This window comes from Trichechus manatus, unplaced genomic scaffold, assembly GCF_000243295.1.
Source record: "Trichechus manatus latirostris isolate Lorelei unplaced genomic scaffold, TriManLat1.0 scaffold00023, whole genome shotgun sequence".
In the NCBI taxonomy this organism is placed as follows: domain Eukaryota; kingdom Metazoa; phylum Chordata; class Mammalia; order Sirenia; family Trichechidae; genus Trichechus; species Trichechus manatus.
The window spans coordinates 23,450,779-23,469,369 of record NW_004443959.1 but is presented as its reverse complement, the minus strand read 5'-3'; the positions used below and the strand labels follow the sequence as shown (position 1 = coordinate 23,469,369).

General features: G+C 40.4%; 1 protein-coding gene across 1 annotated transcript in view; it reads right to left on the bottom strand.

Moving 5' to 3' along the window:
- Positions 1-2,494: 2,494 nt before the first annotated feature.
- Positions 2,495-18,591, bottom strand: part of MYOM2 (myomesin 2) — a 35,196-nt gene continuing 19,099 nt past the window's right edge. Inside the window, exons 6-9 of the mRNA XM_023728315.1 lie at positions 16,002-16,090; positions 15,871-15,921; positions 13,366-13,530; positions 2,495-3,615 (exon numbers count right to left, since the gene is read on the bottom strand). Of these exons, the coding sequence (XP_023584083.1) occupies positions 3,434-3,615; positions 13,366-13,530; positions 15,871-15,921; positions 16,002-16,090 (487 nt within the window). The 3' untranslated portion in view covers positions 2,495-3,433. The remainder of the gene's footprint in view (positions 3,616-13,365; positions 13,531-15,870; positions 15,922-16,001; positions 16,091-18,591) is intronic.

Below are 18,591 nucleotides of genomic sequence, written 5' to 3'. Positions count from 1 at the left end.
AAAAAACTCAGAACATTGAAATGCCTATAACAAATGCCAGTTTGTTTTTACTTAAATGGACCCACAATTGAAGCTCACCTTTTCTTGATTTCATGTTATCAAAGATTTACTGAGAAAATGATACTAATAATTTGGTCTTTTTACCATCTGAGAAATATTACCTTGGATACTTCTGTATTTCAAAATCCTTAGAATACTTGAGGTTTATAAAAAAAATTTTGGCAGTTTGTGAGCAATTGTTTGGGTCAATACTCTGTTTATTTCACAGCCTGTTTATGATCATAATGCAATTAGGTTTTGTTTTCCCATTTTATTTACAGCTGCACTGAAGACCACAGAGCTATTTAGAAAGTTAAGACACCGAACATTTAATTTCCTTATCTAAAATGTGTATTTATTCAGTAACCACGGTTACGTTATACGTTCTTAGCAGTGGAAGCATTATACAGTTTCCTGTTTGAGTCTCCTCAGCATATTAAAAGCTATGGATTTCTTGAGATTGAGCCAATTATTTTCTCTCGCTCTCAAAATCTTCAGAACATAATCAGAACTGTTAAACTCCCCCATAGTTGCATTATTTTCTCCCTGTTAATGGTGCTGAATAAGCAAGGCAATTTCAGTTATGTTGTATTTATTGCATTTTTATGGGGAAAACATCTTCCCAGAAGGTATATACAGAGAATGGAAGGTACATTTTAATGCCAACCTAATAAAAATGGTAAAACTTTCTCAAAGCATCAAAAATGAAAGCCTTGCAAGTCTGTGTTATCTCATGGTGGTGGAGAAGGTGAGATGTATTGGTTTGTTTGATTGTTTTACATTGTTCTATTCTGGTTTTGTTTTTTTTTTTAAGATAAAGTGTTTCCTAATGATACAGCCTTTCCTTTATCCTCCAATCTAACTGATCCAGCTTGGGAGTGGAAAAATCATGCACTTATAACATTATGATCATCACACATAAGCTCGGGACCTGGAAGTAGGTATAAAGGTGAACAAAACACTGAACAGTAGATAAGGGCTGGGTCCTGGCCAATCCAAATGGACAGCAGCCACAGCTCTCGAGCTGGAGGGAAGGGAGCTCTGAGTGTCCAGGGAGATAGAGCACTCAAAGACCCGGGACAGTAGTTATCAGCCCACTTGAATAGAGTATTTTGATAGCTTAATAATAGTTCAGCCGTGCACCTTCGAGAAGCCCCACTGGCACAGTGATTAAGAGCTCTGTTGCTAACCAAAAGGTCAGCAGTTCGAATCCACCAGCTGCTCCTTAGAAACCCTATGGGGCAGTCCTACTGTGTCCTTTAGGGTCACTATGAGTCGTAATTGACTCGACGGCAACAGGTTTTGTGCCTTAGAGAGGAGACTGACTCTAATCCCAGAGGCTAAAGAGGGCACGTCCTGGAGCAGAGGCACCGACTGGCCCCCGGACAGCTTCTAAACCAAGCATAACCGAGTCCTCTTCTGAGCGGTCACACAATGCCCAAAGACTGCGACCGGGACTCTGCAAACGGAAACTCTCAAGCTCCAGGTTCCTACGAAATTTCATCCTGGCTCCTCCACCTTAGAGGAGAGCATCAATATCGTCATTTGAAAAATGAAAACAGTAATATTTTCTTACAGGATTGGAAATACATCTGTGTGTAAATTTTACATAATCCAAATACGTACATATCTTATATAATACAATTATATATAATTTATATAGATAGGCTGACACTGCCTGGATTATTCTGAACTTTGTTTTCCTTTTGATAAAATAAGATTTATAAAGCCTACTTCATAGGGCTGTTGTGAGGATTAAATGTGACAATACAAGTAGGACAGTTCACATTTTGCCTGACAAAAAACATTCTGTAAATCTTGTCGTTGTTGTTGTTAGGGGCCATTGAGTCAGTGCCTACTCATAACAACCCTCTGTACAACAGAACAAAACACTGTCCAGTCCTGCGCCATCCTCACAGTCCTTGCTATGCTTGAGCCCATCGTTGCAGCCACTGTGTCAATCCATCTCATTGCACGTCTTCCTCTCTTTTGCCCACCCTCTACTTTACCAAGCATAATGTCCTTCTCCAGGGACTGGTCCCTTCTGATAACGTGTCCCAAGTACATGAGATGAAGTCTTACCATCCTTGCTTCTATGGAGCATTCTGGCTATACTTCTTCCAAGACAGATTTTTTTCATTCTTCTGGCAGTCTATGGTATATTCAGTATTCTTCACCAACACCATAATTCAAAGGCATCAATTCTTCTTTGGTCTTCCTTATTCACTGTCCAGCTTTCAAATACTTATGAAGCAATTGAAAACACCACAGCTTGGGTCAGGTGAACACTTTAAAGAGATCTTTTGCAACAGATTTGCCCAGTGCAATACATCATTTGATTTCTTGACTACTGCTTCCGTGGGCATTGTTCGTGGATCCAGGTAAAATAAAATCCTTGGCAACTTTAATATTTTCTCCATTTATCATGATGTTGCTTATTGGTCCAGTTGTGAGGATTTTTGTTTTCTTTATGTTGAGGTGTAATCCGTACTGAAGGCTGTAGTCTTTGATCCTCAGCAGTAAGGGCTTCACATCCTACTCGCTTTCAGTCAGTCAGGTGGTGTCATCTGCATGGCACACGTTGTTAGTTTTCCTCCCTTTCTGTTGCCGCCTTCTCTTCCATATAGTCCAGCTTATCGGGGTGTTTGCTCAGCATAGAGATTGAATAAGTGTGGTGGAAGGATACAACCCTGATGCACCTTTCTTGATTTTAAGCCATACAATATCCCTTTGCTCTGCTCAAACGACTGCCTCTTGGTCTAGGTACAGGTTCCTCTTGAGCACAATTAAGTGTTTTGGAATTCCCATTCTTCGCAATGTTATTCATAATTTATTAGGATCTTAGGTATAAATCTTAGCTGCCATTATTATTATTATCATCTTAAACACTAATTTAACTAAAGGTAGTGGTAATGATAATAACAGTGGCTGTCATCATTGTCTCTTCTTTTTAAGCGAAAGTCTAGAGGGAGCGAAAGAGATAGCAGGGAGACATAAGGAAGTTCTGTCTCTGGTGTTCCCAACCAGAGGTGTCAGCCTGTGGACCCCACTCTGGTGCTGAATTCCCTCAAGAATTAGTAAGTCAGGTGTATTCATGTGGATATAGTATTAGGAGTCATTTCATAAATTCTGGTAATTTCATAACTATTAGAAAAAAATTATGATTCCAATCTATTCCAATTATATACTACTTATTTCATCTATTTATTGTCAGGATGCAATTTAATGTGCTTGTGCACCTAAAAAAAAATCTACTTCACTACCAGCTAAGTTTCTAAGAAGCAAAAATAATTTTTCAAATGTCATGTTCCTTTTGCTCAGTTTCCTTTAACTTTCTTTGTCTTTACAACATCTCACCCTCTTGCATATTCTTAGATCTTTGCTGTAACACTCTTCACACCCACACATCCTTACCTCTCACAAACAGAAAGGCACTGTGTTCACTCACGCCTCCTCTTGAAACGATTCTCAGGGTATAGAGGCCCTCGTCATCCTTGTTTAGGTGGCTGAATGACAAGGAGGCCTGACCTTCTCCGAAGAACATCTTGGTCCACTTTGATTCTTTCAGTAGCACATCTGAAAGGCAATAAAATTCAAGTTTGCCTCAGAAACAAATAGAAGAAAATATTAAGCAGAAATTCGTATAACATCACGGCAGAGGAGGATCATTAAGCCTGACTTCATGAAAAGCTAAAGGCTGTGGCACAGAAAGCGCACACAAATGAATGGTAAACTGTGAAGAAGAATTTGCAACATAGAACATAAGGTCAGCATCCTGAGCGCATAAAGACAGAACGTGTCCTGGGAAGATCACTAGCGTTGTGTTTAGATAAACCTGGGTTAACGTCCCTGCTTACTGCTTCTCAGCTGAACAGCTGTTCTCCAATTCCAGTGTCCTCAGGATTCCTCCAATGATTCTAAGTGTCTACTCCCTCCTTAGGTTTTTACTTGAAGAAAATGCTTTCATGTGCAGAAAGCACTTCACTAGACAAGAGCATAGAAAAAGTCCCCAGTCAATGACACCTGGAAATAAATAATAAAAATACCAACAACCCAATAGATAAAAGAGCAATGAAAATAAACAAGTAATTTGTAAGAGAAGAAATGAAAATGGCGAATTTGCTTCTGAAAAACCACTCAACACTGATAATCAAGGAAACGCTAAATAAATAACGAGAAACTATTTTTCACCTACTATGTTTGACAGATGAAAAAAGGACACCATCCACAATTAGGAAGGGCAGAAAGACACGCTCAGATCCTTCTAGCGGGGGTGCCATTACACAGAGGGCAAGGGGAGAACGCTTATCAAAAGCCAGAAGAGATGCCTGCAGTTTGGGATGCCAATAAAAATTCTACAAATTTTTCCAAGATTCTAAATAGAGAGGCCGGTGAGAATTTTATTCCAGAATTATTTATAACACACAAAAAAAAACTGAACCAGCTCAAAAGTCCACGTACATGAGAAGTAGGCACATTCGTATAATGGAATAGCTAATGGAGTGAAATGATAGCCAGCATCATGGCAACGTGTATGGTATATTGTTAAATGGAAAGGAGAGAGATTTCAAACTGAATTCTTATAGGTTCAAATTGCTCCCTACAGATAAAGATATATATTTTACACCAGGGTGATAATTGCGATTTTTGGAGGCTGGAGAAATAAATTTATTTTTAGTTTTCTACAAGTACACACTGCTATTTTTATAAGAAAAAAATATTTCTAATTTTTTTTAATTTTCAAAAATAAGCAATATATCAAACTTGATTGGCAAGCTCAGGGATACTCCTGGCCCACAAGGCATGTGACCTTTGCGCTACGCTGCTTCCAAGGTCAAGTCCCCGCTTGTCAGCACTGTGAATAAAAATGGTAAATGTGCAATAAAAATCAATATTGTAAGCTGTTTATTTTTTCCATTTTTATCTCTTTTCGATGGGAATTGACACAGTGCCTGATACGTTGTTGTGGTTGTTAGATGCCATTGAGTCAGTTCCGACTCGTAGTGACCCTACGTACGACAGAACGGAACACTGCCCGGTCCCTCACCACCCTCACAGTCACTGCTGTGTCTGAGCCCATTGTTGGAGCCACCATGTCAATCCATGATACATGGTAAATTCAATTAAAACATAATATGATGCAATAGAATACAAAATACAATAAAAATGGAATATACAAAAAAATGATCAGTGAACAGAATGTCTTTGCAGGTATTGTAATACCCGTAAAACTACATGATTGTTATCCAAGTTGAAAGAAAAGAAATTCTGGAGGATATAGCGTCAAGTTCTTTTCTCCAACCGATATGTGATTAGAGGATTGCAATAAAATGTATCTAATGGCTAAATTTTACATTTGCAAAGAATGGAGCATAAACTCGTAGACTGTATCACAGGGTGAGAAAAAAACAGCCTTAAAAGATTTAATGTTAAAAATACAGGGTTGATTAGAATACTACGGGTTTTCTCAACATTCATATGCTTTCATTTTTATTTGTGATAATGTTTGACTTGTAAATCTGAACTCAGTGGAAAGGCACCCAAATTTCACGAAGTTAATCATACCTTTGTGTATATGGACACATATAGGCTCTTACCATACATGCACGTATCCTTTAAAATATTAGAAAAATCAGGTATATTCTCTTCGACCTCATTCTCTCAATTTGATTATGATCTTTTAAACTTTTTAAGTGTATAAAGTAAGAAAAACTTAACCTTGATATTTGATAATATTCTAGTCTTAAAGATTGGATCATTCCTTTGGATTATTCAAAAGGTCAGCTATTCACACACATAATCAAGGGTTTCAATAACATCAAAGACATATGCAATGTGACCCACATTCACAGTAAGCCAGGCTAATTTCTGCGTCAATAATGACTAGATTTTTTTGCCGATTTTGATGCCTGAATAATGGACACTTGCATTGACAATTTAGTATCAAGGCTGTCCATAATGTAACCCCAGTACAGCTGGTCAAGTGTTTCTACCATTATTCCCCTTACAAACTCCATTCCAGGCAGAGTAATCTGCTCACTGTCCTCTGAGAACACCAAACTCCTGATTTTTTTTTTTATACGGTTTCTCCCTCACCGTGTAATGAATGCAGTGGTGCTCAGACTGGTCACGCATTGGAATCATCTGGGGAAGTCACACAAATCCAGAGAGCCAAGCCCCTGTTTGCCTAATTAAATTAGAATCTCTGGTCTACACCAAGCATTGAACACTTAAAAAAATCTCCCAAGGGGATTCTAAAGTACACCTAGGATCCAGAGTCTGGATCCTGACTCTCATGGCCTGCCTCTCTTCACAGCCAAAGCCAATGGAAAGTCCATCGTGGGGTATTTAAGGAGATCGTTACTAAGGCGCATTAACATGAAGTCCAGTTTGTTTGCCCATCCTCGTGTCCCAAACGAAACCAAGCCCACTGCCATCCGGTCAAATCCAACTGACAACACTCTAGAGGACAGAGTAGAACTGCCCCACAGGGTCTCCAAGGCTGTAAATCTTTATGGAAGCAGACTGCCCCATCTTCCTTCCTCAGAGCAGCTGGTGGATTTGAACTGCCAACCTTTTGGTTAGCAATCCAGTTCAAATAATTTTTCGCTATGACTCTTTAGTCTCCATTTGGAGTGACATCTTTTTTTTTTTTCTTGCTGTGGCTGAGTGTTTGCAACTTATCTAGGGAAACCACTCGGTCAGTCATCACTGACTCTAATGTTTTCACTACGAATGAGACCTTGCAGTGACCCCTGAGCCTCTCCTGGGGCATCAATTGTCTACAGCAGCCACCTCCTCCAGAAACTGCGCTCTGCCCGCCGCGGTGGACTTCCTCCTATCCATGCAAATGGCAGACGAACATATTTCCAGGCTGTGAGACCTCTCAAAATGTCAGCTCCGACTTTGATTAAACATCCTGCAGTGAGTTGAAATATGAGAAGAAAACCTTCGCTGGAATACTTTCCTTCTGTAAGAGCATGAATCACCTTACAAAGAGCAATTTGGCCTTTGTCCTTGGTTCCTGAGAGATAATCTTGGAAATGTCTTGAGCGACTGAGGTGCCTTTTGTTATCTAGGCCTAAAGACTATACCAGAGGATTCCTGCTAATGAGCAGGGGGGTTAACCAAGCCATATGGACCACAGCTGGAGATCAGCTGACCTCAAGGAGGGGAGCATGATTCAATCACGCATATGCAATGAGGCCTCAGTTATAACTACCCAATGAAGCCAGCGGTCTCAGGACCCAGAAGCACCAGGAGATTCACGGTTGGTGAAAGACACCTCTAAGGCAGCAGCTTGCCCTTTCTGGGACACAGAAGATTTGCATTGGGAATCCTGTATCTCACCCCATGTGACTCTTCTTTATGCTGATCCTGATTTCTGTCCTTTTGCTGTAATAAATCTGTAATCATTCCAGAGAATTATCGAACCCAAAGGAGCAGTGGGAGCCAGCAGGTGGAAGTGAGGGAACCCAGAGAAGGCCCCCAGCTTGTGGCTGGCATCTCAAAGGGGAGTAGGAAAACTCCAAACTTGTGGCCAGCAGGTCGGAAGCAAGGGTGTCGTGTGGACTCCCAAACCTTCGGCTGCCTGTTTGGCCATCCGAAGGACGGCGTTGTTTTAACTTGTGAGATCTACCTAGCTCTGGACAACTGGTGTCAGAGATGATGGAGAAGTGGGAAAGTGGGGATTTGATTAATCCTCACATTTGGGGACTGGATTTATGTCAGTTTTTATCTATAAACCTTCCTTCCCTAACTCTTCTTTATCATTTGCTTCCACCTCTTCCAAGTAGCCTGCCCTGATAACTCTAACCCGTTGTGATTTTTCTCTTCTGCAAGTTCACAGAACAGGTCTAATTTAGTACCGACATTTTGCCTTGTGTCATATGTTACTGTTTATTCTACCAACGTTACTTAACTTTGTAGATGTTGATATTGTAAACTCAAAAGTCTGGAAATGGCATATGATTTATGAAAGAGACGTAGGAGGGAGCACCTGGAATTGCGCCTCTGGTTGTTTTTTAAATCTAGCTCTATCGCTTTCTCGCTGGGTCACAGGGGAACAATCACGGACCTCTCTGAATCTTTGTTTCCTCCCATTGAAAAAAGAACAACAATACCTGCTCTAAGTGCAGTTCTTAGTCTTAGAGACAATGTTGAAAGCTACTAATGGTACCTGTCGTGTAGTAGATACTCATTAAATTATAATTGTTATTGTTGTTGGGGCCCCGGCGGCACAGTGGTTAAGAACTACGACTGCTAACCAAAAGGTCAGCAGTTTGAATCCACCAGCAGCTCATTGGAAACTCTCTGCGGGCAGTTCTATTCTGTCCTATGCAGTCACTCTAAGTCGGAACCGACTCAGTGGCAACTGGTTTGGTTTTTTTTTTTTCTTTTTTTGGTTTATTGTTGTTAGATGCAGTGGAGATGATTTTCGACTCCTAATGACCCACGTGACAGAATCAGAACTGCCCCATAAGGTTTCTTACGCTTTAACCTTTACGAGAACAGATCACCAGGTCTTTCTCCCTCAAAAAGCTGCTGGGTGGATTCGAACCACCTACCTTTTGGTTAGCAGCCAAGTACTTAACCGTTGTGCCACCAGGCCTCCTTAAATTATAAGTAGGATTGTTATTTCTATCATTATATTTTATCCTCAACTTTTAAGTAAGGTAATGTACTTAGATTAGGCATTTTAGGTAAACATAAACCCAAACGATTATCTCAGTTCTATCTACACATCTATGCTCTCAGTTCTATCTACACATCCTAAACAGACTCCATCTGTCCTGTACTTTTAATACTTTTTATGGCAGTGACTCCCACTACTGAATTCTCTGGTCCTGACCTCTCCCCAAAGCTTCAGACTCATATACCACTCCACCTATTCAACATCTCCACTGGGATGTCTAACAGGCATCTCAAAATTAACATGCCTAAAATTAAATTCAAGGAGCCTGGGTGGCACAAGCAATTTGCGATCAGCTGCTAACCCAAAGGCTAAAGGTTCGAACCCACTCTGCAGCTTTGCAAAAAAGCCTGGAAGTCTGCTTCTGTAAAGATTACCACCAAGAAAACCCTATGGAGCAGTTCTACTCTGTAACCACTCCACCGGGGTCATCATGAGTCAGGGGCCAACTCAACAGCAGCTAACAACTACAGCAAAACCGAATTCTTGATTTCCCACTCCCTAACTGCTTCCTGTCCCCGGACTTCTCCACTGAGTAAGCCAGCCACCTGGCTTTTCCTGTGAAAACCCTAGGGATAACAGATGATTCTTTTCTTCTCATACCTCGCTTCCAATGTTTTAGCAAGTCCTGTTAGAACAAAAGAAATCCTCAATATCACTGCTTTTCGCCACCTTCACCCCAACACCCTAGCCCAGGCCACCACGACCTCTCCCCTAGATTCAACCACAACCTCCTAAATGGTATCCTGTGTCCACAATACGCCCCTCAGTTCTCCACCCAGCAGCCAGAGGGACATGTTCATAATATGATTGTAAGTTATATGTCGTACGTCGTTCCTTTGCTCTAAATCTTTGATAACTTCCCATCACACTGAAAATAAAATCCAGCCTCCTCACGTGGCCCACACCATCTTATTTTCTCCTTTCTTCCCACTCATCCTGTCCAGGCACATGGTTCTTACTGTCCTTTGAAGAAGCAACAATTTCTTCTTACCTCAAGGTCTTTGCTTTTGGTCTTTTCCCTGTCTAGAATGCTCTGGATACTTATAAATCTTGCTCCCTCACTTCATTCAGGTGTCTTCTCAAACAGCACCTCCTCAGAGAAGTCTTTTTTACTGCCAGTAATTCTTCCCTCATCAATAATTCTTCACTCCTCATCCCCTTAGCTGGCTTTATTTTGTTTCACTGTCCTCGTTAGTGACTGATACCCATTGCCATCGGGGTGATTCCAGCTCATGGCAACCCCATGTGTTACAGAGTAGAACTGTTCCATAGGGTTTTCTTGGCTAGGATCTTTACAGAAGTAGATCACCAGGCCTTTCTTCCATGGCACCACTCGGCGGGTTTGAACTGCCAACCTTGAAGTTACTAGGTAAGTGCAAACAGCTTGTACCACCTAGGGGTCTTAGTGACACCTTGGATCAGAGGTGGAGGACAACATAACACCCTTTACACCGCACACTGAGTGTGCCCCCCACTCCTTTGCGCACATCACTGCCAACTGGACACTGGCTAACACGCAAGAGCCACAATGGCGGAGGAGGTATCGGTCCTATTTACTGCCAGGTCCACCGGGCCTGGCATGTCGCGTTTCACCAAATGTGTGCTTTCAAAATACACTTAAATTTACTGTTACCTTTGTAAGCCTTACCAAGGACGAAGCCAGAGACAATATCAACATGCAGCATTTGCATTGTTTTGTCTAATGATTGCAGTAGACCTTTAATAGAGTTGCTAGATCCATGGGAGGAGACACTGGTTCTCAGGAGAACTCACAGCTGCCTGGCTTCTAGCCCACTGGGTGCTCGTTACATATTACAGAATCCTATTTGCATAAATGCACTGTTCTTCTAAGGATGAAGGCAGTGGTTGTGGGTCTCTAATGGACTGTACACCAGAAAATACCCTTCAGGGTGTCTTAGTCATCTAGTGCTGCTGTAACAGAAATACCACAAGGGGATGGCTTCAACAAAGAGAAGTTTATTGTCTTAGAGTCTAGGAGACTAGAAGTCTGAATTCAGGGTGCGAGCTCCAGGGGAAGGCTTTTTCTCTCTGTTGGTTCTGGGGAAAAGTTCTTGTCACCAATCTTCCCTGATCCAGGAGCTTCCTAGTGCAGGGTCCCTGGATCTAAAGGACCCGCTATTCTCCTGACTCTTGTTTCTTGGTGGTATGAGGTCCCCCTGTCTCTCTGCTCGCTTCTCTCTTTCACATCTCAAAAAAGATTGATTTAAGACACAACCTAATCTTATAGATTGAGTCCTGCCTCATTAACAAAGCTGTCACTAATCCTGCCTCATTATCATCATAGAGGTAGGATTTACAACACAGAGGAAAATCACATCAGATGACAAAATGGTGGACAATCACACAATACTGGGAAGCATCGCCTAGCCAGGTTGACACACAATTTTGGGGGACTCAATTCAATCCGTGACAGTGGGGCACAGCTTTGGATGTGAAAAACTTCAAAACTGATCTGAATTTCCAAAATAAGACCAGGTTACTTACAGTGGATGCTGACCCTGGTGAGTATTCCAGGGAACCCGTTTCTCTCTGGCCAAGTCCTTCACACACTAAAGGAAAAACTGTTCCTCATTATTAAATATGTAGTCAGTTGGTATATAAACCACGCAGGACCCAGGCCAAATTTGAAGCTCAGCTTTAGCAGGATGTCTATTTAGAAGCCAGTTCCTGAAACCGAGGCCTTCGTTTGTAATTACCTTAAGATTACCTACCAAATCAGCCTCACGAGCAAATCACACCCAAAAGTGGTTTCAGGTTTTATTATAAGTAACCGAGCCTTTCTCTTCTGTGATTACTTCAGTATGGTAACTTTAGAGGACTAATCCATTTTAAATTGTGTCAGTAAATCCCAATTTCCTGTTTGCATAGTCAATTTCTTCATACCTGTGAGAGATTTCCTTCAGTTGACTGACATTGCCTCTGGAGCTTCCCAGCCACCTGGTGAGTCTCAGTTTATTAATTTTAAATTGTAAAAAATATCCCCTTGCATTTTAATGTCTAAAATTATCCAAGGAGAATTGTCTCCATTGCCTTCCATTTGAATAATAAGGTCTATGAAGATCTGATTATGGCTGCTAATGTGGAGCTACTTGGACAACTAAATCCCACTCCAATATCACAGGGACCTAGCTGGAAATGGAAGGATAACTCTCAGAATAAGAATGATTTTTATGACAATATATATTCAATTCTAATTGGTCAAGGTTTGTAAAACTGCCGTGTCTCCAGAATTCTAGGCACTTCCTAGCCACCAGGAAAAAAAAATTCCATTTCTTTCCAGAAAGAGTGAATCGCAATGCTAATCTCCTCTGCCACCATTTCTCTCCCTCTCCCTCCCTTTCCCCCACTTCCTGTCTTTCTCTTTCTGTCTCTTTCTCAGACAGCATGAAAAGAGGCCATGGTTATAACTATTCCAACAGCAAATCCTAGGTGACAACACCCCTACAGACCTAGCAATTCGTTCCTAGTCTGCTATGTACAAAGTCACACGTGTATTCTCTGTGCCTGGAACCTTCACGTTTTGGCGCACGAGAATCCTCCTTCCTCTCAATCAGTTAAAAGCCTCATCTTTCAAGAGTCTTCTTTTTTTTTTTTTGTGAAGCTTCGCTTCGTCACTCCGAACCTACTAACTCAACCTCACTAGTGTGTGTGGCCACTATCCATGTGTTTGGCAAATTATCACAGCTTGTTCAGGAATATTTCTTATACTTCAAAAGGACATTGCCTTATAATTTTATATAATTTTCCCCAACCGAGTTATCAATATTTAATGCGCAGGAATGGAGTCACATGTTTATAATATTTTGCATCATGTGAGGTCCTGAAGAAATATATGGAAACAACTCTGTGTGATTCAGAAAACAAGTTTGCATTAAAAACCACATCCCAGAGAAGAAGAAGGAGAAATTTACTTCCAGAATTTGCCTAAATATAGAAGCAGGGAACTATTTGTGACTGCTAGAGCAACACTGCATGGTGCTTAAGAACAGAGACTCTGGAACCAGATCCTTGGGTTCAAGTCCTGGCTCTGCCACTTACCAGTGGAAGATCCTTGAGTGTGTCCATTTCAATTTCCGTATCTATAATATGGAGTTAATAGCAGTGTCTATGTTCCATGACTGTTACAACAATTAAATAAATTATCACACAAGGAACAGAGTCCAGCACATAATAAGCTTTAGGAAATGCCAGCCACAGAGTTAGTTGAGGAAGAAAGTAAACGACACCTCCCCCGTTTTGTTGTTTTGTTTTTTTTTTTTTAACTCACGTAGATACCCTTTTTATGTGGCTATTAAAAAATCTCTGATCAACTCTTCTAAATTCAGATACCTCTCAGTCAACCTCTCAACAATTCCCCTGGATGAGTTTCAAGGTCACGGACACTGCTGCCAGGTTCTCTCTAGTCACCCAGTTAGTTTGCTTTGCTACCTGCAGCTAATACGCTGGCAGAAAGCTTATATGAAAAACCACAGGTGGAGGGGGCCAGTCCCGAACTGATGGTAAAGTTTTAAAAATTCCTTTTTGCACAAGCAGTTTAGCGATCAGTGACGCTGGGACAAGCGGCTTTATTCACACGGGAGCATCTTCTCACGGGTTTGGGTTTGACTTACTGTCTCGGTACCACTCGGCTCTCGGCTGCACTCTCCTCAGGTCTGGCGTGATCAAGAGAGTACACTTGAGGGTCAGGGTTTCGCCTTCTCTCCGAAAGGTGACCCCAAACTTCTCCAAAAACTGAACATCAAAGTGGGTATACGGAAGCCCAGACGAGAAGGGCACTGCAGAAGGGAATCGGGCACCGTTAGGTCAGGAGGTCGCGGAGACGTCAAGCACAGCAGATAAACGTCGTGCTGTTACCGCAAAATTGTGATTCCTCGCCGCGACATTATGTGCACTTTCTCAAAAGAGCCAGTTCTGAAGGGTCAGAAAAAACAGCCGTGGAATTTCAGTTTGTCGTGTGTGCAAAAGGAGGATGAAGAAGCATGGATGTACATGAAGGCAACTTGGAATCTGAACCACGCCTTAGCGATAAAGGGCTTTAAGTTTTATGTTGACCCCCAAAAATGTTTGCGTTTAGGCAAGTCATATCAACCCTGAGGCCACGGTTTTCTCCTCTTCAAAATAAACTGGGATATATCCATCAACAGAATGTTGTTTATACTGCAGCCCAAATGGGTGCGAGCCGTAGGTATTACCCTGATTACATCTCAAAAACGTAAGGTTTGGTTAAAAAAAAATAAATAAAAGTAGGTTACAATAGAAAACCTCAAGTGAATTTTAAAAACAAAAGAAAAGTCTATTATTTACAACCACATGCATATAGTGAAAGTTTACAGAATAGCTGCAAACGTCAAAATAGTGGTTTCCTCTCAGGAAGAAGGTATGGACTAGGAAAGAGTATGGTGCTTTAATCATCTCTGTGATCATTTTATATTTTTAAAAATAACTGAGACTTCATCGAACTGTATGTTTTAAAATGGTTGATTTTATGTTGTGCCAATGTCACCACAATAAGTAAAAAAGAAAAACTGAAGCAAAATTGGCGAAATATTTACATTTGTTAAATATGGGTGGTGAACACATGAGCTTCTGTTATATTTTTATCTATACTTTTCAGTATGTCATAAATACTTCAAAGTTTTTGTTTAGAAAGATTAAAAATTTGATAAATCGAAGAGAACAAGGTGATGGGGCTAGGTAAACTCAGATCCCATGCAGCTTCATGAATAAAAAGCGAAAAAAACCATTGCCGCCAAGTCAGTTCCAACTCATAGCACCTCATAGGACAGAGTACAACTGCCCCATTGGGTGTCCACGGAGTGGCTGGTGGATTCAAACTGTCGTCTTTTGGTTAGCAGCCAAGCTCTTGACCACTGTGCCACCAGGGCTCCACTACATGATTACATAGGGCCAAGTCTCCAAATCAAACTTATTTTGTCCTTAAGATCTGAAGAACACCTCCGATATTTGTGAACACACAAATTCTCAGATCTCAGTCACTCACCACCCTTGTATTTAACCTGAACTTTTTCCAACTTGCCAGTTAGTGGTCTTGGACTCTACCCAGTGTTGAATATAAGCCCATACAACAAAATTAACTCAGAAATCACCAAAAGTAAACGAAACAAGAGGTATTCAGTGGCTGCAAGAGAGACACCGCACTCAATCATTGTTTTGGTCAGTTCTTCACTCAGCAACACTCCATTTGTAACATCTGGACATCAAATTGTGGTAAAATTAAAGATTCTGTGAGAATATATAATTATTCTTTCAGAAGTTCAAGTAAAATCTAAATCTCATTCCCAAAGCCATAAGTAAGACATTTTTAAAGTAAACATATCGAGTCACATAGTTCTTCAATGCCAACAGCATGATTACCCTCCTCCACCCTCACCTGACTCAAGACAACCCATCTTCTTGGTCTTCCAGTCTAAAACTAGCCATGGAATTCAGAAAGACACTCACCTCATTTCACAGTCACTACAGACCACTTCAACCATCGGGCACTAGATGAAGTACCTCAGGTATGATAAAGCCACGTTGTGGACTAATATGCCACATTAAACATTATGGTTTAAAGGAAACATTAACAACAAAACAATGAGTGAAAAAGCAGGATACCAGCAAGAAAAAGCAAGTTGTGCAAGCTGTAAGGACTTAATTTAGGATATATTATGTGTATAAGAAAAAATAATTTTAAAACCTTTAAAGCTAGACCTCTGGCCAGTTTCTGAGCAATCATCTCCTTACGATCCATCTCATTTTGATCTGAAGTGGCTGTTCATTATAAATGACCACAGAGATTCTTGGGAAAAATAAAAGTATCCTTAAACGTATAATGTGGCAATATTATGTATTCCTATCAAAGATTTAGATTTTTTTTCCAATTCAAAATTTAAAGTCTCTCAAGGCCACAATTTCACCAGTTTCTAAAAATACCAACTAACTAAATAATTACATGAGAAAAAATTGTCAACATTCTCACATTAACCGTGAAAATCTTGGAAGAGGCTTTTAAAATATGATTTTTTTAGTGGACCCTTAGAAAATAATTTTCTAATTATATGCATCGTTTTGTCTTCAAACATTTTTCTACACAAAAGAAAAAATATACTTGCATCCAATTGGTAGTCCCACAGAGTGGAATGGTTCTTCACTGCCTCTAAACCCTGTAAAATAATGAAGTGAACATTGTAAAGGAAGAATAAAGAAAATATAGATATTCCTTCCCCTGAGAGTGAATACTCACGTCTCACAATCACCGCCGCGTTGGCTGACACTTGCCCATGAGCGTTAGTTGCCACTGCTGTGTATGTTGCGGTATCATCGAAATTTGCCCTTTTAAAGGAAAAAAAGAACAAAACAAAATCCTAAATATACTATGGGAGTTTTCTGTAATAGTTGGTGACCCAAATTTGAACAAAACCATTCTTTGAAAGCAAAACTTATGACCTAGATCATTTGTTAAGGACTGATTTGTTCAAGAACAATGCCAACTCTATCCTTAGAACAGCGTGGAGGCACACGGCGTTAATTATAGACATGGGCAGACGTTTGATCCTGGACTATGGTGTGACTTTGGCCTCGAGGGAAAAACAAAAACAAAAAAAACCTTCTGGCACTTTCTCAAATCCCTTCGTTTCATTCTCAAGGAGAAATCTGTATTCTATTTGGGCCTTATGTTTCTATCTCTATAGGATTAGCTGTTTTATCTTGTCAATGAGAAGGCTGTGTTTACGTCAACTTATGGTCTGACAGAAATATTCATGATGGAACAGTAAATGGACATGCCTTAGAGCATCCTGTAACTGCTTTACGTAGGAGCAAGGAAATTATCACAGAAAAAAGCCAGACCCCTAAATCAATGTGGCCCCTGGACAACCTGTGTGACGCCCATCTGATGTGCTAGTTCTAAGGCAGACCAGGAATATTCACTTCTAACTAACTCTCCCAAATTATACTTATGCACTCTAGCACTTGAGAACTGTGCTGTGGATGATCCCTATTTTTTTTTTCTTACATTTTATGAAGGTGAAGCATTGTTTGAATCCATATAAATTGCTGAATATACCACTTTTCATTGAAATGTTTTAGCAAAACTTAGAAATGGCCAGAGCCCATAATCTTATCAGGCAACCTCAGGGATAAACTGGAGATCAGCCTTTGCGGACCAAAGCTAGATCTAACCCACTAATTATACTTGGTGGCAGGAGTTGTACTATTTCTTATATATATATATATGTAATTTTATTTATTTTGTTGTTGTTGTTGAGAATGTGCACAGCAAAACATACACCAATTCAACAGTTTCTACATGTATGATTCAGTGACATTGATGACATTCTTCAAGTTGTGCAACCATTCTCACCCTCCTTTTCTGAGTTGTTCCTCCCCTGTTAATATAAACTCACAGCCCTCTAAGTTTCCCATATAGATAGTTATTAAAAGAGCATAATGCTCAAGGCAGATGTTTTTTGCTAGTTTAGCTAAACCACTGTTTGGTTTTAAGGAGACTTTAGGGGATATTTTTGGTTTCAGGTTTAAAGATTATCTCAGGGCAATAGTTTCAGGGTTCATCCAGCCTCCATGACCCCAGGAAGTCTGGAATCCTTGAGAAATTTGAAATTCTGTTCTGTATTTTCCCATTTTTGGTCAGGTTTTTTCTATGGAATCCTTGACAAAATGTTCAGTAATGGTAGCTGGGCACCATCCAGTTCTTCTAGTCTCTTGGCAAAGGAGGCAGTTGCTCATGGAGGCAATTAGCCACACATTCCATTCCTCCTTTTAGTCCTCACTCTCCTTCTTCCTCTGTTGTTCAGGCAAATAGAGGCCAATGGTTGTGCCTCGGATGGCTGATTGCAAGCTTTTAAGACCCCTACACATCAAACTAGGAGGTAGAACGAAAAATAAATAAATAAATAAACTAAACCCACTGCCATCCAGTCAATTCTGACTTATGGTGACCCTATAGGATAGAACAGAACTGTCCCAAAGGGTTTCCAAGGAGTGCCTGGTGGATTCAAACTGCCGACCTTTTGGTTAGCAGCTGTAGCTCTTAACCACTACGTCACCAGGGTTTAAAAATGTTATTAAGCCAATTAACTGGGATGTCCAACGAAACCATGATAAACCTCCAAACCAAAGAATCAGATCCCATTAGGTGTTTGGTTGTACATAAGCAGTCTCAGCAGCTACTCTTTTTTTTTTTTTTTTTTTTTTGTCATTCTTGTAAATATATCTGTCACACAACTTTTGTCAGTTCAATTTTTTACAGGTGTACAATTTATTGACAGCAGTTACAATAATTGGCTGTGCAGCTCTACCCTTAATTAATGTGATTTTTCCTTCACCATTAACCCCTACCCTTTTCCCCATCCCTCCCACCCCTGGTAACCACGAATAAACTTTGTTCTCTATACATTTGCCTTTTCTTGTCTTTTTACATAATTGAGGTCATACAATATTTGTCGATTTGTGACGGACTTATTTCACTCAGCATAATATCTTCCAGCTCCATCCATATTGCACCATGTATCAAGACTTCATTTCTCCTGTTCCATTGTATGTATGTACCAGATTTTGTTTATCCATTCATCTGTTGATGGGCATTTAGGTTGTTTCCACATTTTGGCTATTGTGAATAGTGCGGCAATGAACACTGGTGTACAAGTCTCTTTTTGTTGGTAAGTCTTCTATTGTGTTTCTCATTTCAGCTATTGTACCTTTCAGTTGCAATATCTCCTTAGTGCACTGTTTCCTTATTTCTCCTGGCTCTTTGTCTATGTTTCCCCTTAGTTCTTTATATTTAATGTTGTTTTATTATATTCTTCCCTTTTTTT